The sequence below is a fragment of the Emys orbicularis genome, chromosome 3, assembly GCF_028017835.1.
Source record: "Emys orbicularis isolate rEmyOrb1 chromosome 3, rEmyOrb1.hap1, whole genome shotgun sequence".
NCBI lineage: Eukaryota > Metazoa > Chordata > Testudines > Emydidae > Emys > Emys orbicularis.
In genome coordinates this window covers 84678085-84702428 of record NC_088685.1, presented here as the reverse complement: position 1 = coordinate 84702428, position 24344 = coordinate 84678085, and the positions used below count along the sequence as shown (strand labels likewise).

General features: G+C 39.5%; 1 protein-coding gene across 1 annotated transcript in view; it reads right to left on the bottom strand.

Moving 5' to 3' along the window:
• SOBP (sine oculis binding protein homolog) overlaps positions 1-22019 on the bottom strand; it is a 114815-nt gene extending 92796 nt beyond the window's left edge. The window contains exons 1-3 of the mRNA XM_065402125.1: positions 21924-22019; positions 12132-12270; positions 9964-10149 (exon numbers count right to left, since the gene is read on the bottom strand). Of these exons, the coding sequence (XP_065258197.1) occupies positions 9964-10149; positions 12132-12270; positions 21924-22019 (421 nt within the window). The remainder of the gene's footprint in view (positions 1-9963; positions 10150-12131; positions 12271-21923) is intronic.
• Between the last annotated feature and the right edge of the window lie 2325 nt (positions 22020-24344).

The window sequence follows — 24344 nt, the reverse complement described above, 5'->3', positions numbered from 1 at the left end:
AAAACTAGCTGAGAGTGTATGCTTCATCCATAAAGGACAGTAGTAAAATACTCCCACGCCCCAAACAGCAGTGGTGGAACTGTGGCTCAGGGATCTCTGAGGCACATGTTTCCTGGGACAAGGCAGCTAAGTCATCACCCTTTGCTCAGTGCTGTACCTTAAGGCACAATCTTACCCTAAGAAAGTATATAATGTATTTTTAACTTCTCTTAATTCAATTTACCAGGTGGAAATAAGTAAGTAAAGGAGCCAGTGCCATGTGAACAATCAGCTCTCCATGGACCACCAGCGGGTAGGCAACAGACCACAGTCTGAGAACCTCTGTTCTAAAACAATGTATTTCTTTAGCTTTGAGTGAGTAGGGCGGACAGATAAAGGTACACAGGATAAAATCAGGACAAGCGTAGAGCCAAGTGCTATGGTTTACGTGGCAGGATATGTGGATGAAAGCTGGGGGCCAGATTAAAGTTCCTGATTTGTGCACATATTTTCCTCTTCTTCATCAGTTACAAGACTGTATTGAGCTTGTGAAAATATTTAATAGGAACCTTACATGACAGGGTATTAACCTTAGTGGTTGAACAAGCAGAGTACAACTTTTAAAACAGCTAATAGTCCAGCCACTTCTCTAATTACAAAATAACGGCACTGGGAAATAAAACAAAAAATATCAATTAAGATTTTGTATAGTAAGAAACAGAGTTTGCTTGTTTGGTTTTTTTTTTTTTTGTCTTATTCTAAAAAGAAACTGGAATGCTCCAAAAACTGTAGTTTAAGTCTTCCATAGAAGTCAGGATTCCCATAACTTTTTCACAGACCTTGGTTTCATACTAAGACTAAATCCTTCAGAATTATCTTTACCAGATACTTGCCCTTCTGTTAGGAAAATGTATCAATAAATAGTATCTAGCGCACTCAGTGACAAGAGTTTACAGCAAGAACGCAGAAAAGAAGGGACTCTCAAACTGAACATGTTCAATTGGCTTGTCTATCCTCAATCTTTTCCAAAACTCTTTTATGTGATTACATTAGGCCAGGTCTACAATGAGTGTTTTTCCAGTATAACTATACCAGTATATTATACTGACAAAGTGCTCCTAGTATGGACACAATGTATGCTGCCAAAACTGCATTTTGTATCAGTCTCGCTTATTTCAGACCACTTGTGCAAAATATGCTATCCTGGCAAAACCACAATTTTGCCAGTATGACTGCGTCTACACTTGTGGCTTTTGTGAGTACAGCTCTGTTGGTCAGGAATCACACCTCATAGCACCCCTGACTGACACAGGTATGATGGTAATGTCTGTAGTGGAGATCTGGCCTTCATATCATATTTTACAGTTGGTAAGACAAAGATAAAGTTAATTTTGGAAACTCTTCAATTGTTTTGCCAATTCTGTATTATTCCCTTGGGGTCCATTCCTGCAAGGTGTTTATCACCTCCTTAGAGGTGCTGAGCTATCCCAATATACTTTACACTCAACATTTATCAAAGGTAATGACAGTACTCTCAGGCATCAGACAAGCAAGATTTAGCACAGAGAAAGTAAGTAGTAACAAGTGAGTTTTCAGCAGAACATCCACACTGTTTTCTATAAACACACCAGGTATTAAAACCACACATTTCTTTCATTTACTGCTCGAGATCTGAATTTCCAGCCTCTATTTTAGTGAGATCTCAGCTCTTTGGAAGAGTTATTCTGGGAGTTCCAATCTTGTGTTTTTCTGCCCCTGGGTTATGTCATTACATGTTGAAAGAGTGCTCCCTGCAACTGCTGCACAGATAGTGCTTATATACATCTCTTTATGGTTCTTAGCCTGTGTATTTTTCATAATGAACAATGCAATAAGCGCAGTATGTTTGCAGAGTTAAATCATGTTCCCAAAGGGAGCAGTTTGTATAACAAGATAAAATTATCATATTATAATAACTAAATATGCATCAGGCTAGAGCATGCTTCAATTAATCATCAAAAGTTTGCACTGTCTCTTTAGGTCTTAATTAAGCAGAATGGTGTTGGGGATTTTGTATGGTTGGTTTTGTTTTTCCCTTCAAACCTATGTGAAGGAGCTATCGAAAATTGTCCTTCTTAAAGCCACTAAGTAGCTGGTTTGGTGAATCCCTCTTATATGTAGTCATAATATTGGGGTGGGGGAGGAAAGAACAGAAAGTAACCAAGAACAATAAGAGTAAATCCTTTCCTTATAGCTCTAACCCATAATCCAGGTAAACAAGCAGGTCATATTGTATTAGCAGGATGAATTCCCTAAAATTATGGTGCTAAATCCTGCTTGTTTTACCCACTGTTTATGACTACAACATTCTAATAATGTTATTTTAAGTTATCTGATCTGCACTTACAACACTAACTCTAGTTTCAAGAGTTTGGAGAAACTAAATGCAGTTAATGGCCCTGATCCTGCAATGAGCTCTGTGCAGGTGGTCCAAACAGTGGCGCTGGAACACTTTTAATAGGGGGGGTGCTGAAAGCCAGCCCCCTTGCACCGTCCGCCCTCCCACCCAGAGCTGGGGCCAAGAGCAGGGCCGTGTCTCTGGGAGGGAGGGACCTGGCCAGGAGTAAGGGGACTGAGGCTGGAGCCACAGCTGGGGGTGGGGATAGGGCCAGGAGTGGAGCCCCGGGAGTGCAGCCAGTAGCCGGGACCCCGCATAAAACCTGGGGGTGCTCCAGCACCCCACCCCACCCCCCACACCTAGCTCCCGTGCCTATGGGTCCAAAGGTTTTCATTTCATAAACTCCTTGAACCCCATTCAGCCTGGGGAATTTACAGCCTTCTAAGATTGTAAATTCTTTTAACCTTAACTGTTTTGCAAGAAGAGTTTCTAAACTAGCTAGGGCTATGCAGTTCAGGCACTGAAAGGGTTATGTCTGGAGAAATAATGTATGGGACCTGGAACTTAAAAGGTTACATCTGCAGGGACTGAGTAAGCTATAGAAGTGGTGTCTGTGCTCCAGCACTGAAAGGGTTACACCTGGATGAAATGGTTAGGGGAAGCTGTACCTGTGATCTGGTACAGAAAGAGCTACACCTTCAGATAAACCAATGGGAAGAATAGGAGGGGAGCCATGAACTTTGGCATTCCCTGTCCTTCCTGAGATCCTCTCTTCAGGCCTGTTTCCTAGCCTTCCAGGCTCCGTCCCACTCAAGCCTTTCAGTAGCAGTGCCTACCTTCCTTTTCTCCTTTCCCTATTCTTCTCTCCTCGATGCTCCACCTACAAGCCAGAGACTTGCCCTTTAAAGGAATTTGGAGCCTACCTACCTTTAATGAGCACAAGTAATCTCCTGCTGCATCCTATTAGCCCCTAGCTGGGAGAGAACCATGAATTTTATTTAATTCACTAGGGCACACAGTCAACCTTTTTACCCTTTTTCAAGACTTTTTTTTGCAATGAAAGGGGAAAAACCTTATTTTTTTAAAGAATGAAATCTTAGATTCTCTAGCATCTGAAGTGTTAAAATCAAACTTTATTAGCTGTACTGGGACCTGCCAGAATATGCATAATGGTTAATTCTGGAGTTCTCCAATCCTAAAACTCTAGCTTTCCATTGCAGACAATCAAATAAAACCAATTTGGATTTTCCATACCAAGCAGCTTTTGAGATAAAATACTCCCTAGTCAGACTCCTCCAAAATAATTTTTCAAACTCATATGTTTAAAACGTCTTGTCTGACTAACCTCAATTTCAAAAAAAAAAAAAAAATATGGAGGTTTTTCTAGGACATCCATCACCACCAAGCACTGATCTTGTGACTAGATGACATGCTTGACAAATTTCAGGTGTTGAAAGCAGCATTATAAAACAGTTATGAGAGGGAAATCAGAAAAATGGCTTGTAATGGAAAGCTTGTTAAAACTGTAGCTGTGGAATCACTACAGTGACTCTATAATGCTTCCTTTTGAAAGTCAATCTCTTGAAGTAGGCAAAATGGTAAAAAGATTGGTAAAATGGAGTATCCCAGTTCTTTTAAAAGTTGTTTTGGGAAACCACTGCTTCCCTCTATTTTCTATGCCTGAGTTACGAGGCATATTCTCATATATAGCTCAATCAGAGCTAAATGTATAACACAAATGTATACTGGCATGTGGGCAGGATTTAAGCATGCAAGCACATAGGCACAGATTACAAGAGGAGTGTGGGAACTTCCTTCTTATTCATCACATGCTATTACAGTGCACGTGTGGACTTCACGATTTTCTTTCTGGCACAAAGAAAAAACACTCTGCTGACCAAAGAGAGCAAAAAGCATTGACAAGGTGCTGGAAGTCGAGAAGACTGGCAACTAGTGGCATCTTAAAACAACATAAAAACAACCTATTATCACTGTAAGCTAGATAATTGTATCTGAAAAAATGAATGTGGATAAATAACAAATAGACACATATAAAAGCTACATTAACGCCACTGGACAGTACACATGTACCACATGGAAATGGTGAAAAAAATTCAAGTGGGAACAGGATGCCTGTTCACCCTAAAGGAATATTAGTTCTAAAATACAAAGGAGGTGAAAACCAGCAATGGTAGCAGACAGGTACAAATGTCCAGTGTTGGCCCATGGACAAAATAGCCTAACAAACTCCATCAACACAGTCCTTCCAAATACACACACAATTTTCAGAGACACTGAGTCATTTTGCAACTTTTTTCGATCAGCCTCAGGAGCCCAGAGAAGCCTTTGGTTAATTCCTTTCATTCATACAGAAAAGAAAACAGATTAATGGACTACAATAATTTCAAACAAAGAAAACAAGAGGAGACGACATCAAGTAGTAAGCACAAGAAGAATCATGGTTGTGGAATTGTTAGAAAGTTAAACCTGCAATAGGAAAAACAGTAAAACATTGCTCAGATCAGTGTCAAATGAAATCAGAAGAGGGAATAAGAGTTGGAAAATAATGATCTGGGAGCCAGAGTATACTAACATTGAAACCCCTCAGTATATAAAATTAGGGCTAGTCCTGCAGCTGTTATTTAAGCAAAACTGCCATTGAGCTGTGCCTGAATAAGGACGGAAGGATTGGGAATACAGTAATGGGACCATGGGGAATTTAGATAGGTAATCTTGAAGTTAATTTTTACAACCAAGTTTATAAACCCTGGATAGAAAGCATTTTAAAATTCATCCCATACTTCTAAATTCTTCCTATAGCATTTGAATTTTGATAATTTTTACAGCACACATTTCTAGAGAGTCCTTAGGGCTAGAACTAATGTCTACTTTTATGCATTGCAGGTACTCTGTTATAATAATAATGAGTCTAAGTTGCCTAAGTGCACTTGTAACAAAATTGTAAACTTCCATTCAAATATCCAGCTCTGATAAAGGATATCGCTCATTTCTTTCTATAAAATACCTCTTAGTTATTCATCTTAGCATTCAAACATAACATTTCCTTCTTCCAAGTTTTCATAATTTTTTTTCAAATATACAGTTTTATAATCCGATTTAATGTCACTTCCAAAATCTAAACATGCTTACTTTACAGGACCCAGATATTAGAAATGCTTTTGTTTGGCCTCAGAAGACCTTATCTCCTTCACTCTGGTATTCTTTGGGCCACAATAATAGTAATAACAGTTTTGTAGGGTCAGACATTATACATCACACTTTTTTTTAAATGCCTTGATTGTTGCAAACCTTTCAGTGCAACAGCAGTCCTTATCATTTTGAAATTACCAAGTGAAGAAATGTGGTGCAGAGGAACAGAGCTGGCACTGTTCAAGGGCTTGGAGGATTTAAGATCCCTCCCAAAAAAATATAAACTATGGTTGGGGGGGGAAGGGGGGAGCTGAATAGGAGATCATTTTATCCCTGTATTTTTGCCCTTTGGATGCTAAGTCAGCTCAGAAGCAGTCCTCCTTCCCTTTCACTGCTCCCCTTGACGACTGCTTCCCCACTCAGTGCAGCATAGCAGGGAGACAGCTGTTGTTTGAGCAGAGTCAAAGCTACTTAAAATAACCGATTTATTCTGTAAACCAGAGGCATAGAGAAGAGGGTGGGGGAAGGAACGTTATTCCCTGCACCCCTGTGCATGCCCCAGGCACAATGGCAGTCCTTCTGCTCCCCTGCTGCTGCACCCCTTCCCGAAAGGGCCAAGACTCTGCCCCCCTCCCTCATATAGCCAGCCCCACATGGACTGGTTGGCAGCACACACTGCACCCAATACAAGGGGTGGCACAGTGGCAACATTCCCCTTTTCTTGTGGAGCAATTGTGCTTCCAAAAGCTCCCTTTGGGGTGGGGCATCTCCGCATCTCCATTTGGGCTATGATGCCAGGCAATAAGGATCCAATCCAACGTCCACTGAAATCAATGGAAAGGTTCCTACAGAATTCAATGGGTTTGGGATTGAATCCAAACTGAGCACGTAATCTAACAGGAAATGTTGATGTTGCCAACATATACACACAACTAAAGTGATGGTTCTTTACTTGGCCAGAATTCCATATCTGAGAGCATGAGGAGCTGCAGTTGGAGAACTGTTGAAGGGCCCTACCCTTTAGATTGAGAATCAAAGGAAGTTTTAGATGTACAAGGAATGCTGTAAATGACAATAAAAGTGACAGCAAAAAACACTTGAGGATGCAACTCTGGCACCTATAAGCTAAATACTAGACTAAAGCAATGTCATAGTAATAGGACTTGGTTGTGTTTGCCTGTAGTGGAACAATTCAGGGTGAGACACAATTGGGATCCTCAAGCTGTTCAGAGTGGCCCACAGAAGAAGCATTGGGGGTTTAGTACTCCATCAGTCCTACAGAGGCACAGAGAGTTAATGCTCCCCACTGTGAGGACCTTGAGAGGGGGAGAGTCAAAGAGAACATCTGGTATGACTAGAGTACCTGAAACAGTGAAATCTCTCAAGTGAAGAGCCAGTGGGAAGGAAATGTGTTCTTTCCTGCATTTTGGGGCCAGACTCTGCAACCCCTACTCATGTGAATAATCCTATTAGCTGAAGGTGAGAAAATACTATTCAGTGTGTGACTAAAGACTGCAGAATACAGGTTAGTATGTTAGTACATTAAATACTAGCATCATGGTTCCAGTACAAATATTATTCTTTTTCTGTAATGTTGCTGGCTGCTATACCTTGTTCCTTGTTATTTTGACATCATTTGTTATTGTGTAGAAATAAATTCTCTTTTCCTTTTACATTGCTCTGTGGAACACAAGATTTTTCTAAGGCTAGGTAGAAGTAATTTTATTATTGGTATCATGTTGTTTCAATATGCTGTACTTGGGACTAACTTGAAACATCATTCAGAAGCTGCAGCTGGCACAAAATGCAGCTACCCACCTGATTGGGGACATTAGCCACAAGAAGCATATTGCACCACTTCTCTCAAGACTGCACTCACTTACTGTTTGCTTCCAGGTGCAATTTAAGTTCTTGATGTTGATCTACAAAGCCTGTATGATTTGGGTGCTGGCTGAGTCTGTTTCTTTTCTAACATGCTTCCACAGCAGATCAGGTCAGTTGGGGTATTCTTGATAATAGTGTCTAGAATTAAATGTCTCGGGGAAGAGTATTCTCAGTGAAGGGCCATCAACTCGGGAATTTTCAGTTTTGTACATGCACACTTGTATCTGGGGTAAAATTTTAAAAGCACCTAGTATTTTATTAAGTTCATATTAAAAGTTGAACAGTTGAGAGGTGAGGTGAATTTGGGCAGACTATTTAAAACTCTTTGGGTTTTCATTTGGTTTAAAAAAAAATCATATTTATTGCACAGTGAACACTTGGGAGAAAAGATAACTTTGTTACATATTCAGTACTCCAGCCCCTTCAGATAGTGTAAGAGCTCATGATACACTTCTCCAAGACACCCAAAAGTTCTCAGACAGGAACATGAAAGATCAGACTTGGCATCATAATATTTGTAAGGCAAAAAAGGTTAAAAAAAAATTGAGAAAATACCTTAAAAAAAACCCAACCTTCAGATCTTATTTATACATCATAAAGTACCAAAAGCATGGTGGGAGGAACAATTTTAAAAAATACTTTGAAGGTCAGTTTTATTGGTGGACTCTGGAACACACTTGGTAAGTGGATGGGGGAAGAGCAGAAATAAATCTGCTTGGCCAGCATTTTCCTGTGTCCCCATTGCTATGGTTGAGGTTATTTGTTTTTCGATGGCATAGTCTATCTTTTCCTGCTTGATTGCTGTTATTTAAATTCATCAATTATGACAGCATGTACAATTCATGTCATAGCCCTGTGTTATAATAACATAATAGTGTTGCCACAAAATTCAGCATTATGACTTCAGTCTTGAATCAAATTGAAAGAGAAGATAGCCTGGGAAATACAAGCCCTTGATTAAATGTTCAGGGGCAGATTAACCCCATTTTAAGATTCAGCCCATATGGCTGAGATCTTTTGCTGTGCAAAGGCTGAAGGAGCGGGCCCAAATAGCTCTGGTAATTAGCAATAATTGTACAAAATATATGGAAAATTTTCGGCAAGGAGAATAGATTTAGTAATATGTTTGAAATTTTTTCAAAATATTAAAATACCCTCTAATACTAAAAATGAAATGGCAATAAAATAATTCAGGAGACCAACTGTCAGCTTCCTGTCAAATAAAATATTAACACAAAAATAGCTATGTATTTTAAATTCAACTTTTGTAAATGTGTTGAAGTGTAGAGAAGGCCATTCCACACTTGGCCCCTGATCCTGCAAGCTGCTCTGCCCAGTGTCAGAGGGGCTCTGTATGGGTGCAGGAATCCATTGCATGACTGGGACCTTAATAATTAAATACATCACCATGTTCCTGAATTCTCTAATAGAGAAATAGTGATGTTCTTTGATACATATTTACTACATTCTAGGTCCAGTTCTACCCCCAGTGACGTTAACCCAGTTCAACAACACTCCCAGTAACTTCAATGGAAGCAGGATTGAGCCTGCTGCTATATAAATTCACCAATTATTGCAGTGTGTTCAACAGTAAATAATAACAGCAATTATATACACTAGTGTAGCCATAACAGTTACTTTAGCAGATAACAGTAAACAGCATGCAGTGTGGAATAAATAATTTCTCAAACTAACTCTGAGAAAATTCATGTTGGAAAAATTGCTCCAGATAAGAATTTCATGGAATTTTTAAAACATTTCAGTACAATCTCTAGGGATAGCGTTTGCATCATATAAAATCCCCAAAGGACAATGGTCCAGAATTTCAATGAGAACTGAGACAGTCTTCCTGGGATGAGCTTGTTAGCCTGATACAATGACATGTGATATTGATTTGACTATTTGTTTGTTTAGTTGTATGCTTTGTGGACCTTGTTTATAATCTAATCATCTTCCATCAATTTATGTAAAGACTTTTTTCATAGAAGAAAATCATTTGTTTAAAACAGATATTGTTGAATATCTAAGGATAGAACAAGAAGCAATGGCCTTAAACTGCAGCAAGGGAGGTTTAGGTTGGATATTAGAAAAAAGTTCCTAACTGTCAGGGTGTTTAAACACTGGAATAAATTGCCTAGGGAGGTTGTGGAATATCCATCTCTGGAGATATTTAAGAGTAGGTTAGATAAATGTCTGTCAGGGATGGTCTAGATAGTATTTGGTCCTGCCATGAGGGCAGGGGACTGGACTCGACGATCTCTCGAGGTCCCTTCCAGTCCTACAATCTATGAATCTATGAATTGCTGAGACAGTATAATTCAACTTCCAGAGTTTCACAAGCAGTATAAATAGGTACAGAATTTTGCCTGCCATGATACTGACAAGAATTTTACAATAATACTAGCAAATAAAGTCACTCTGCTGCTTCCTACCTAAGGATCCTTATAAGTCTACTGTGACAGCCTTTCAAAAAAATTAAATTAAACCTTTTACAAATGAGCCACAATCTAACAAGGTCAGAATAGCTATCTATGATAGTTATAATTCTTTAAAATGTTTGTTATGTGATTTACCTGCTGGTGGCTTTATGAAAGGTGGTGGAATTAATGGTACAATAATGGGTACATTCCCATGATCCTTTGACCCTGCTGGTGAGTCTGAAAGTCCATTTCCTGTGGCAAGCCCTGGATAGCTTGTGTTTATATTGTATGGTGAAATAACACTGTCCTCAGGTAATTTTGGTTTTGGCAAAGAATTTTCTGTAAAAGAAAAAGAACAAATCATACAGTATGGCAGAAGTGTTTCTTAGGTGCCCCTACATATTTTCACCAATCTGATGTAATTTTTTTCTAAAACAAAAAGAGCAAACAATAAAAATGAAAATATTTTCTCCTTCAAAAGCCTCTATCACGTTCCAGCAAAATTTTAAAAACTGCATTAAACTTTGCTGTACTGTTTTAAAAAATCAGGCTCTCTTTCTTTTACATGGCCTGAGTATGCCCAATTTATTCAGTGACATCACACTCCACTGTCTTTGATATCAATTATTTTCATGGCAGTGAATTGTGATGTCACACACTGGATTGTGGTGTCATCGGATGAATTATGCAAAAGGAGTAGACTGATTAAATAAGAGAACCTTTTATTCCACTCCAATAACTAGTAATAATGGAAAAGAAGATAAAGAAAATAACAAAAAAATTGAAATTTTAGAAAAATATTTGCTAAATTTTGTTATAATTGTAATTCTTTAATACAAAACCACACTTGAACTCTTATTTACAGGCATTTCTCTACTGTACTTTAACTCACTAAGGAACAGGATTTAATAAGATCCTAGAATAGCTCTTCTTCTTTTCACAACAAAAGCAAAGTACTTTTTCCCCCTAAAGACTCTGTAAGCCAAAGATTTCTACCTGGCACAGGTATTCAGCATCTTTGTTTGTATTATAAAACATATGACTTGTATCATGTGTTTATAATGATACATATGATCCTATCTATTTTACATGGTGAGCAAAATACTATAAAGACTTATTCTTAAAATGTGCCACAAATTTGATTCCTCATAGATTGTGGCTGTAGAGAATCCCATGTAAGGTTTGTTTATTAAAATGTAAGAAGAAAATAAAATACATTGGAGCATAGGAACAAGTTATTTTAAAGATGGCTTACACATATTATATTTTAAATGAAATACAAATACTAATTACTGTATCAATAACATATACAACTAATGGCTGCAAACATTTAATGTCTATACAATTAAATTCTTTTATCTTACCTCTACTTTTTCCACCTTTTATCTAGCACCCTCTCCTCCAGTATTGGGCTCTTTGTTGCCAGTATTCATATCAAGCCCCACTGAATACAATGCTGCTGCATGCCACCATAAAGAAACCCCAGAGACTGGTGGCCATATATGCAGCGAAATGTTGCAGTTCAACAGTGCAAAGCCTCTGTAATTTCCTCTCTTTTACCTCAGCTTTGAGAAATTCTTGTTGGATAAGTCAAGATCCAGCAATTTTCTACTCTTTTACTCTGAAGAAATGTTCTTCTTTTCACTGTGATTGCAATTCCCTATCCATCTGGTGTGGCTGAAGAGTCAAAAGGTAGCAACTGAACTGCTGAACAAAAAGACTGAATCCCATTGTTTAGATTTTGAACAAATTTATATACAGTACATGAAGGACCAGATATGCTGACCCCAAACAAGCTCCGCCCCTTAAGCCTTTCTAATGCACTTTCAGGAAATAATATATTAAAATAAAAAACATTATTAAGTTAACCTTTATAAATACTACTCATAGCTCTTCCATACATTCTGCACATTCTAGTTCAACATCTGACCTTATCAAAAGCCTCAGCCCAACAATTTTGTCAGAAGGAAGGTTCATTAGACCCAGACTGCTAAGAAAACATTTCCACATTTCCTTTAAAAAAAAAAAAAAAAAAATACTTCTTGGCAGCTCCTTGGAATCTTGGGTGCATGAGTTTCAATTGGCTCAAAAAATGTTACTGTTGGAGATACATTAGTAAGGGCATATTAGCTGCTATGTTGTTAAATGTTGTACACTTGTATTCTATTGCTTTCTGCTTACTGGAAGGCACTGTCAGAGATGTATATTTAAATCAGCCACAGAATAAGCAACAAAACATGAATCCCAGTGCAAGCCATTTCTGGCAGGTTGCGATAGTTAATCCTTCTTTGCATGAACAAAGGAACATTAAATGTCATTACCTTTGAGAACAGAAATGTGCTGCCGGCTCTCCCCATCTGCAGAGTAGTTCCTGAATTCAATATCTTCTCCATCTTTCAATTCAACCTTATCATAACCATACCAGCCAAGGAGCTCATTCATAGTGTTTTCTGCAAAGTTCTGAAAGAGAAGAATTGCCTACTTATTTATGTAATCAATAATCATTTGGAACGAAGAGATGAATGCATAAATTGAATTCTATTTGCAGTGTACCATGAACTGCCAAGTTTGTTCCACCTCCTCCAGACTAACGTTCATTTTTCAAATCTAGTATATAATATGTAATGCATTTAAATCTCAGTGATACACATAATTATGACAGACTTTTATTTTATTGTAATTTAAAGAAAATAAGGGAAAAAGAGGATTGTTTATGATTTTTGCTCAGGAATTGGAAGTCAGTTATGTTTTTAGAATATATTATTCACGAAAGTTTGTCTCATGCTATCATAAAATATTTAACATTACAGCAGAAAAAACAAAGATTTTTTTTCAGCAATCAATCTCACTATGCTACAGCCATTTCAACTGAAATAAATTACTGACCCTGGTACAATTCCTGAAGGTGGGTAAGCAGCAGATTGAATAAAATCACAATAAACATTTTTTTAAATTAAATTTCCCCTGAAATGTTGAAATCCCCAAAACAGCAGTATTATGCTAGGGCATCAGAACCAGAAAACGAAATTTACTAGAAACTGAAAGTGAAACTAAATAAACCAAGTTTGCTCAAAATGTAGCCTCTGAACTGATTGGGTCCATGGATCCTGCCCTGAAGTACAGCCTTGCAAATGCAGCCTTCCATTGGTTTCCTACACTGCAACTATGGAAACACAGCCCTGAAAGACCAACCTAACAGGATAGAATCCAGATGCCAGACTCGATCCTAACTTAAACCTCAATTAACTTCAGTAGCTCCAGTGGATGCTTTGTTGATGAACTCAACCGTTGAGTACTGTAATTTCTAATCACTTGTCAGGGAATATGTAAATAAAGACTGTAGGCATTTATTCTTTACTTTTAAAATGAAAATAAATCTATATACAAATTAGTTGCAGCCTTTAGGATCCAGCCAAGATGATAGTAATGGCCCACACTGTCACAAAGGTTAAGTAACTCTAGACAAATTGAACCAGCCTAGTTTCACTATCCAAGCTGAGTGAAGTGCAAAAAGTAAACAGCGACATGGTGAAAAGTAAATGTGATTTTAAAATTCTATTAATTTTAATAAAGCCAAAGGCCTGATCCCATTTCTAGTGAAGTCAACTGTTCTTTTGCTATTAATTTCAATGGAAGTAGGATTTTGTCCTATGTTATTGGCAACATGAGTGAAGAATCTTTTAAAAATATTATTTTTAAAAGTCCCTTTGATTAAAAACAACTCAAAATTAATTCATTGTATTTATTTTGATTATTATATTTTAATATTAGTATTGTTGTAGCACCTAAAGACCAGGGCTCCATTGTGCTATGCGGTCCCTGTCTCAAAGAGCTTCCAGTCAAAGTCTGGAAGCACCTGCTTGCTTTTTTCCATGCTGCCTCTCTTGGAAGGGGATCCCCGTAATTAGTCACAAAGCACCTCATTATCCTCCTTCAAATCTTTTCTTAAGATTCTATTTTTCCATGATGGCTGCAAAAAAAATTGACAATGACTAGACTGCAGGTGTGCTGATACCACTGTCGATCATGCTGACCAATATTGTCTCATTGTTTCCTTGTACTCCCTTGTCTGCTTGTATCCATCTGTTGTTTCTTATCTTAGACTCCCCAAAGAGCTTACAAACTATGTCTTTGTGTTCTGTTTGTAGAGCACTTACCACAATGGGGTCCTGGTCCGTGGTTCTAAGGGCTACAGTAATACAGATAAGTAATAACCATAATAATAAAGTTTAAGATGGTGTGAATGTGACAAACAAAGCACAAGGAAACAAAAAGAGAGTTATGAATAATCAGCAGTCACAGCACAGCAATTGTCTAATCATTGTCAAGTGTTCTCTAGGCATTATGATATGGGTGGGTTTTAAGGAGAAATGTAAAGGAGGATAATGTAGTGACCTGGTGGATTTTACAGGGGTTAGCATGGGGGACAGCATGATGGTACTCTTCTGAAAATCTTACAAATGGACAATCAATGGTGAAGCAAATGTGGGGGTCTTATGTCTCTATAGCATAAAAGAAATGATAGTTAAGGTGAGAATAGACCATAATGGGCCTTAAAAATGAAGACAGGTAGTTTGTGCTTGATGCAATAGAGAAGGGGGAGTCAGTGGAGGGATGCAATGAGGTGGATAACATGGTCAAAGTGATGAGCCACAAAGATTATTTTTCCTGCAGCAGCAAGATGTAGGCACAGTTGGATGTGTGGGTCTAGAAAGAGGGCTGAGTCAAAGATGGCACCTTGTTTATAGGCCTGAGTGATAGGGAGGAGGAAGCGGTGGTGTCTGAGTGACAGTGACTAAGAAAGGAGTAAGAGGGAAGGTTTTGGGGAAGAATCAAGAGCTCAGTTTTGCCCATGTTAAGCCTGAGTTGTGTCCTCAGAGATACCTGCCCAACAGAAGACTGAAAAGTCAATATAGTAAAATCTGGGTTATGGTGAGTGCCAAACCTTTGACTACTTCTGGATGATTGGGCAACAAAATGGCAGATGAAATTCAATGTTGATCAATGCAATGTAATGCACTTTGGAAAACATAATCCCAAGTACACATACAAAATGCTGGGGTCTAAATTAGTTGTTACCACTCAAGAAAAAGATCTTGGAGTCATTGTGGATACTTCTCTGAAAACATCCACTCAATCATGTGCAGTGTTAGTCAAAAGCACTACCAGAATGTTAGGAACCATTAGGAAAGGAATAGATAGTAAAACAGAAAATATCATAATACCACTATATAAATTCATGGTATACCCACACCTTGAGTACTGCATGCAGTTCTGATCACCCCATCTCATGAAAGATATGTTAGAATTGAAAAAGGTACAGGGAAGGTCGACAAAAATGATTAAGGGGAGACATTAATAAGGAGAGATTTAAAAGACTGGGACTTTTCAGCTTGGAAAAGAGATGACTAAGAGGAGATATGGTAGAAGTGTATAAAATTGTGACTAGTGTAGAGAAAGTGAATAAGGACATGTTATTTACTTCTTCACACAACACAAGTACTAGGGATCACCCAATGAAACTATTAGGCAGCAGGTTTAAAACAAACAAAAGGAAGTATTCAAACAAAGCACAGACAACCTGTGGAGTTCATTGCCAGGGGATGTTAGGAAGGCCAAAACTATAACAGGGTTAAAAAAAGAACTAGATAAGTTCATGGAGGATAGATCCATCAATGGCTATTAGCCAAAATAGTCAGGGATGCAACCCCATGCTCTGGGTGTCCCTAGCCTTTGATTGCCAGAAGTTGATAGTGGATGACGGGATGGATCGCTCAAAGATTGCCTGTTCTGTTAATTCTCACTAAAGCACCTGGCATTGGCTACTGTCAGAAGACAGGACACTGGGCTACATGGACCATTGGTCTGACCCAGTATGGCTGTTCTTATGTACTGGAAAATCACAAAAATATGGGTCGGAGTACATAATGAATAGCTGTATCGTGTGGTGGTTTTCTGTGACCTGTAGTGTTTAAATTATAATGCTTTGAACTCCTGTAGCACATTCATCTGAGGTTCTCAAAGAGATATTCTAAATATTATGGTGCCAGAATAAAGGCTGTGTAATCAGACTTTATCCCGATGCAGTATGGTGGGTAAGAGGGAGTGGAGATAAAATCCATCCTCCACTCAGGATGAGTCTCTGGCGATGCACCAATGGTTTCTACTTCAGTCTATGGGCCAAACAGTGGAAACAGAGCTTCTACCCCATTTGTTCAGGGTGATAGGGCCACTGGATCCATATATAATAGATACAGGGGCCACGCTCCTAACCCATTCAATTGATAATCTCCACAGTGATCTATGTCAAAGCAGGACAGAGACCTACCTTCTGGTGTGGGGGGAGGGGGAGCAGAGGCCCTTTGCTTGGCTGCTCTGCCAGCATGCCCAACTGTCTGGCCCCATTGGGAGGCTGGAGTGGTCTAGAGGACCTCATGCAGGTCCTCCACACCAGGATGTCATTCATTAATCAATTGGGTCCCCAATCAATCAATTATGCAATATTAGCATGGACCCCAAAGACTATGTGGAGACCTATTGAACCCCACTGGAGTTCTGCACTGGTGCAGAGCACTGTGCTAGCAGATTTGATTGCAAGACTGGGGCCTTACACTTCACAAAACCCCACTGAGATAGGGAATCATGATAATATTCATTTCACATATGGGTAAATTGAGGTACAAAGCGGCTAACTAATACCCGTGGTAACGCAATAAATCAGTGACAGAGCTGAGAGTAAGAACTCAGAACTCCTGACTCTATGTCCCTCCATACTCGGATCACTAGACAACGCTCATTTTTTTGTCATGGCCTACTCCATATCTATTATCACAAGTCGTTGATAATCTCTTGAGCTGTATTTCCTAGTGCATTGAAAGAATCAATTAAATCCCACAGAATGGCTAAAGTGAAATCTCCTGGATTATGTTAGCTGACAACGTAGGTGTGCAGCTGTGTGCTATCACATCTGCTTAACTGCCAAGGAATTTACTAAGATTTGCAACAGACTCATCTTTGCCAAAGAAATTGGCCTTAAAATGCTGTAGTATTCCAGAAGCCCTTGGTTATGTAATAACAATACCCTAAAGTCTTCAGCTCCTAATATACATATCTTCTTTTTTGCCCCCTGTGAGTCCAAAGCCACATATTGCAATTCTGCAGTGATTTGATTGCATGTTCTAACGGGATCATTTCTTTATTCTTGTACCACACAGAAATCTCCCTCTTCGAAAAACTGTATCATTATGTTAGATTGTAATTTGAAGTGAATTTACTTCTCATTCATAGGAAGAGGGAAGAAGATTTTATGGATCTGAATGTCTGTGATTTCTTTTATGAGACTAACGATATGAGGCAACAGAAATCTTATCTCCATTAACATTGATTCCCTTTACAGGATTCATTTCATTGTAATCACATACCTAAGGTTTGACCTTACTTCACAGAGTACAGTTTTCCCAAATTTTTACTAATGGATATATTTTAAAACAAAATGGTGTTTTTCCTTCAATTTTATCTCTATTTTCTCTCCTTCTCTATGAACCTTATTCACAGTGACTGTCCTGGCTTCATAGAGTGAGGCCTGGCAAAGACAGAGGCAGGAAACACAAAAGAGAATGAGTCTGTCAGACTAATTTTCTTCTAGTTTTTACTGTTGAATGTTTATTTCAGATTTTGGAGGAAGCAGAGTGGCTCCATTCCATTTCCTTGCATGAATGACCCACCAGATATACAGCACTGAGGATTCACCTCAGGTATATAAAGGAAATTAAAATGTGTGTATATTCACCACATGAACTTGATCACTTTTCTTCCAGTCCACATTTTCTCTGCTCATTTGCATTGCCACCATTTTGAATATTATGCTGTCAATAAGTAAATTTTCCTGACCTTTCTTTAATTTCCTTTTTTCTCACTCAGCCACCCCTTTATTAGTGTTGTAAGGTGGAATTTATCAACCTCATTTGTATAAACAGTTAATACACAGACCTGTTACTCCATTAAAGAGGATAGGTGCAAGTCTCTCATGCAGATAATACAATTCACTCTGTAGATATCTCATAAAACTATTTCCATGAAAATGGTATAGTAACAGTGCCCTGGAATAGTACAATTGATAAAGGCTATCTGATTTTACTTTTACAAACACATTTTTTGCTTTTCAGGAGAGAAGGGAGGAGTTTCCCCTAGAACCTTTTTAATATTTACCCTTATCTGGCTCATTTCAAATACAGTCAGCGCTGCAGTGTCTGTTACCTTTTGACAGTGGTCCTTATAAATACGGGGAATATTAAAACACTAAATTGAAGAATCTTTTGATGAGTTTACTGTTAAACTATAACAGATGTCTTAAGCTCTAGGCATCAGGAAGGAAGCCCAGTTTTAGGTACAAATTACTTATTGAGAATATTTATAGATGGTAAACTCCTAGGTCACATGGAGGCAGCTCTCTGAAATTATAACACAAATTAATCGCTAACTTTGCAATTGACAAAAAATCTAAACATGTAGATAAATTGTCTTGTTTGTTTACCAGAGCTTCCAGCACACTATGCTTGATGCAATCACATTAATTTATTCTAGCAAATTTAATAAAATATATTTCAAATCACCTTTTTCACATTCTTAAGTTTTCCTGCTACCCCCAGTAGTATAGCACATGAAAGTAAGTCTGGGTAGAGGGAATATATGGGTAGGGGAGGAAAGAATGAGGTATAGAGCTGTACCAAGTCTTTAGAGACTAATGTATTGATTAGGCTGTAACAATTAAACTAGTTTTTAAAAGTGTCAGATTGCCTTGATTACATTATATTCCTGAATAGAATACATGTTGTATTATTCATAATAGTCACTGAAAAGTACCAAAGTGATAAATGACACTGACTTAGTTTCAGAATAACAATTTGTTGGCATATGAACACCCATCTCTGAAGAGAAGTAGAAAGTATAATCTGAGGGGAAAAAAGAGAATATAAGAAAGAAGGACAGAAAAATAAATCAGGGAAAAGAGAGAAACTGTGAAGGTCACAGGGAAACAAAATACTTCTATCTGAATATTTTTTAATTGAAACGTAATATAGGGAAACTATGCAGAGTCATGTATTTTTTGCACACAATGTTGTATCAAATTTAAATTTGTTACAACCGTCATGTACATTGGGCTAGGGATAACAAAAATGTAACTTAATAACTGGCATAATGAAACAGCAAGCAACACGAGTTTCCAATCAAATTAAAACTGAGCTGGAAGTAACATTACTGATGAAACCTATGAAAACGGAGCAGTTTGGGTTTAGTGATCATTCTTGAGTAAATATGTGACTATATCAAACAGCAAATCATGAAGGAAGTCTTTGTGATGAGGTAATTTTATTGCTCATTCATAGTGCCTTGCATTTGCTGAACTTAAAATAGACACTTGTACCAATGGCCTTTTTATTACCCGAAGAAAAAAATCACATATACACCAGTCCTTTTTCTTTCTGCTAGCAAAGGGAAGCAATTTGATCCAACGTGGGCTGAAACCTGAGTAGGTCACTGTACACCATGATAAAATTCCCTAATCCCTGAGCCAAATTTCCCTGAGGGGGCCCTCCTACTACTCCTTCACTTTCCAAGCTGACTTTTCCATTCCCTCTCTCGTCTTTTCCTCCCCTTCATCTCTTTCATTTCCCCTACCTTGAAGCCTTGATATCTGATCTGCTGCTGGTACTCAGGTTACAGTTTTTACAGCTTAGGCTGTCTATTGCTGTATACATTCCTTTCTTTCTGCTCTGCCGTGATTACTTACCAGAGCTTATTTTACACTGGTCCAGATGAAAGCAGTTCAGATGAAGGGAAACAGTCAAGCTGTTTGAACATTATAGATATGAACCTACAAAAGGGCACATTGTGCTCTCTATGACATTTTGTTGCACACATTTTATACAGTGTAACCAATATATGTTACTGTACTCTTCAGGTTTATGAAAAAAGAACCTAGAACAGATTTTTATTAAATGCAAAAATATATCGGGAAAGACAATGAACCCTCCCACAGTTTTTAACATTCTAAACAGCACAAATATGCAAACTTCTTAAGTTTTTTCTTTGATTATAGTTAGACGATTATAAGAACCAACTGCTCTTACTAAAAATGTGGTCTCCTAGCTCAATAGCTTAATTTGCACTACTAGGTGATCTGTGCTTTGTGAAAGCTACTGCCAACCTTTACCTTACCCCAGCTCAGAAAAAAAAAGAATCTGTTCTAAATTCCAATCATATCAGCATATAACTTGTGATTTAATTATTAATACAGTTAAAATCCTGAGGTTTGTAACGTTAAACAGTAAACAATGATTACAAAAGCGAAACTCTACATCAAGGTTAATTCCAATCCTTAATACCAAAGCAATAGTTTAAAATTGTGTAATTTTTCTCCTTCACACAATGTTGTTTTTGTTTCTTCCTCACCTTTTCAGACAAACATCTGTTATACTGTAGAAGAACAACTATCTCCCAAACCACTGAGTGTGCCTGCAGCCAAAGTAAACAAAACAAACCCAGAGGATCCAGCACAGTCAGCCTTTATATCCAGCCAGGATAACATTTCACATGTTTTGATTAAAATTAACTAATTTGTAATTCTAGAACCTATGAAACTTAAAAACTGCACTCCATATATATCGCATTAAGTGGTGTTTTAAAATGTGATAGATTTGTGCAGCTCCCAAAACTATGTGATTATGAGGAGCAATTACTGTTACTATCCACAGCCTTTAGAAAGTCCCATCTGAAAATAGGAAGTGTCACAAATCTCTCAAAGAAACAATAACGCTCTCTGGGGGTGGAATCTAGAGTGGTTTGCCCTGGATATCAGTGGCAACTCTTTATTATCAGTTAGCCCTTATTTTGTTCATACCACTAATACTACCCTAGTCCACATTTCCAGGACACAGACAATATGGAAAAGAGAATGCCTACCTTAACCAGTAAAGAATATCTAGTCAAATTAGTAATGCAGTTTGAAGGGGGTGGGGGAGGAATTGTATCCAGCATTCCCCTTTAATACTGGGTGAAAATCAATGCTATATTATAAAATGTCTTGTTAATAGGTATGTTTCTATATATATAGAATGACATCTATAATGACATTTTCACGGCAATATTCCAGTGACATTCTATTTTAGTATAAATTACCCATTTAAATTAAATAATGGTAGTTTTATCATTATATAACAATTAAAACAATTGTTTTAATTTATACTTGCATTTTAAAAAAGTAAGTTCAGCTGAAGTCCTGCAATACGTGCTAGTTGTGTATGACTCATGGGGAAAATACATCAGAGGTATAAAATAAATACAGGTCAGGGAATAGACATGGAAAATAAAGGCACAAAATAGGACAAGTCCAACCTAGAACTGCGACTTAATGCTAAAAGAAGTCCTGAAATGTGTTTTTGTGCAATCGCTCCCATTCTAACAGCTGGAGGTACAGCCTCCAGCGCTACCTCTGGAAAACAGCTGGATTGGCACAGTTTCCTATCAGCTAGGAATAGACTCCAAACAATAAATAGACTCCTATCAACAACAGCCCCTCGGACAGCTCTCTTTCAACAGCACCTATGCTGCTTTGATTAACTGTGAAGTGAGGCATGTAGAACATAGGAGGAGCAAGGAAGAAGGGGGGGGGGGGGAGAGAGAGAGTCCCTGTCTCTAAGTCCAAAAATGATGTGCAGCTCAGACCATAACATTTCACTTTGACATTTTAATTACACGGTTGCAGCTGGCTACTGAAAAAGGAGAGAAAGCCAGTGTTGAAAAAGCCCTCCCTCCTCCCCTAACTTCACAGCTTTCCGGCTAACCTGCGAGGATTGTAATAGAAAATGCACCCAAGGAGCCTAAAATCCCAAGGAGGGAGAGTTTTAAAAAAAAAATCAAGCAATCAAAGGCGGTCAATGAGCTGGCTTTGCAGCCTGTGAATCCGGCTCTGTTTTCAGCCCAGGAGGCGGAGTTGAGACACATTCAGTGCATCCTACCAAAAAAATGACAAGAGATCCTTTCTTATTGCACTGCTCTGCCCGGTGGAGGAGGGGGGGCAGAGGCGCCCCCCCTTCCCCCTCACAGGCACATACCTTCATCTCCTCGTTGATTTCCCTTTTCACCGGGTGAGCCGGCTTCCTGCTTCTTTTATTTTCGGGAGGTCTCCCTTCTTTCTCCATTTCTGCCATTTTTTGCGTCTGGCTGGTGGAGATGAAATGGCTGCTGGTGTCGTGGGGGGGCTGGGAAGCAGAAGTGGGGAGGGCGGCGGGGCTGGGCGGGGGTCGCTGGCTCAGCGGTGGAAGCTGGCGTGAGGGAGTGTCGGAGGCGAGAGCGGCGCGGGGAGGGTCGGGGATGCAGGCGGGCTGGAGGGTGGGTGATGCCCTGTGGAGTCAGCCATCTTCCGCCGCTCCGGCTGCTGTCTGCATGGGCGAGCGAGGGAGAGCCTGGTGCGTGTGTTTGGGAGAGAGAGAGAGGGAGCGAGCGAGCGCGCCAGCCAGCCCCGCTCCTTCTGCGGAGCGGCTGGAGCCGAGGGGGTGGAAGGCGAGGGGGGTAGGACGGCCCCCGGCTCCGGGAGCGGGCGGGGCTTCCACGGCCACCGAATCCGCCGCGGCTCCGGCTCAGGCTCTGGGGGCTTCGCTCACGTCCCTGCTCATCAGCATCCCCCCGCCCCGCGCGGACCCCCGCCCGCCCTGCGCTCACACGCACACAGCCCGCCAGGGGAGGGGCAGGGGGCGCGCTCTGTCCCAGCCCATCCTCCCCCGCCGGGGCCAGCGCGCTGGGGCTGCTGCGAGGGCTCCTCCGAGACCCCCGCTTGCCAGCCCGAGCAGTGCCGCCGCCGCCGGGTGAGAGAGGCGCAGCAGTGGGGTCAGGATGGACATGGCCTGGGAGCGGTCGGGCTGGCTGGGCCGGCAGATGCTGCGTGTCCCCCTGCCCGGGCCCCGGCTGGGGGATCGCAGTCCGTGGGCAGAACAGCGCGGGAGGCCAGGCCGTGCAGCACACGCGAGCACACACTCTTCTCAGCCCCAGCATCTTCCCGGCCGGAGAAACGCCTCCTCGCTGCTGGGCTGCCTGTTACCCGACCCCTGTAGGAAGTGTCTCTCGCAAATCATCGTGTTCCTAAGCCAGGCTCCACGATCCTGCCCTGCCCAGCACTGCCCCGCTGCAGAACAGTCTCCCCCACTCCCAGCCCTTTTAGGTGAACTCATGTCACTGGTCTGGTTTGAAAGCGGCTACAAGATTTCATTGAACGAGCTGCCATTCACTTTAATCTGATTCCCCCCCTTTCCTTCCTCCTCCTCCTCAACTTCCAAACCTGGGTATGTGCTCTGAGAAGCTGTCTCTGTCATGAAAAGGTTTGATTAACTCGGTTGGGGTTTTTTTTTCTTTTTTATCTGTGCCTAGGAAATGAGAATGAATGGTTTGATAGGAGGTACTTGAGAAATGAGGTACTGAATTACGGTACACACTGTGGGGGTTAAATTGATTCTTCTCGGGTTGTGCTTTCTTACTCCTTGGCAGTTCGTAATTACCTGATACAATATGATATGGGGGTGTCCATTGTTCCATAAGTCAAAATTGTAATTGTAAAGAATTTTTCATTATGACTGCGGTACAGCTTCAAATTACACATTTTTTAAATATATTTGAAAGCTAAAATGTGTTCGTATGTGTATGACTAGGCTTTCCATAAAAATCTCTGCTTAGCCTGTCAAAGCTAAGTTCGTTTTGTATGTTACAATGTCTAATTTACATTTTTTTGTTTCTTAAGCTTAAATCACTGACATTTGTGAATATAAGAAGTTGAGCAGAACTCTTTCTCCTTTGGTGACTAGAATAAGCCATGCTTACTGTGTTCAGATGGTGGAGTGGTTAGAGACATAGAGCCACTGTTGTTTATTTGTTTGCTCTGCAGTACTGAAAATATGAAGAATTTGAGATTTAAAATACGTTTGGCTTGTTAATTGAGGAGTAATCATCAAAAGGTGTCAACACAAAACATATGTCAGGCTGGAAAGTTGTAGAGTACATCTATGTAGTTGTACAGTCACCAGAACTGTTCAACAAAAATATAACTTTAATCACAGCCTAAATGAATAATGAGTAAGCAGGGAAACAGATTTGATCATACAGTTTAGTAAAGTAGTAGAAACCTGCAAAGGCTCTTGTATAGACTTTCTTTGCATCAGTGTAGATGCAACAGTACATACTGTACATACAATGCTGCACAAAAGCAAAGTATATACAGAATGGGCTCTATCCCGCATTTCAGTGGGAGTTTTAAATGCATAAGGAATGCAGGTTCTGGCCTTATATGCACAAGTGCTAAAAAGTATTCAGATTTCTTTGTAATATTTGTAAATTTAATGAGTTTTTGCAAAATAATTTGTGTGAATTTGCAGAGATGTTCAGTACATGGTATGTAACCTCAAATTCATTGTGATTTTGTCATAAAGGTGCTTTTTTACTCTAGTGGAAAAATATTAATGCCCCTCATTTTCTCCTTGTTCAAAACT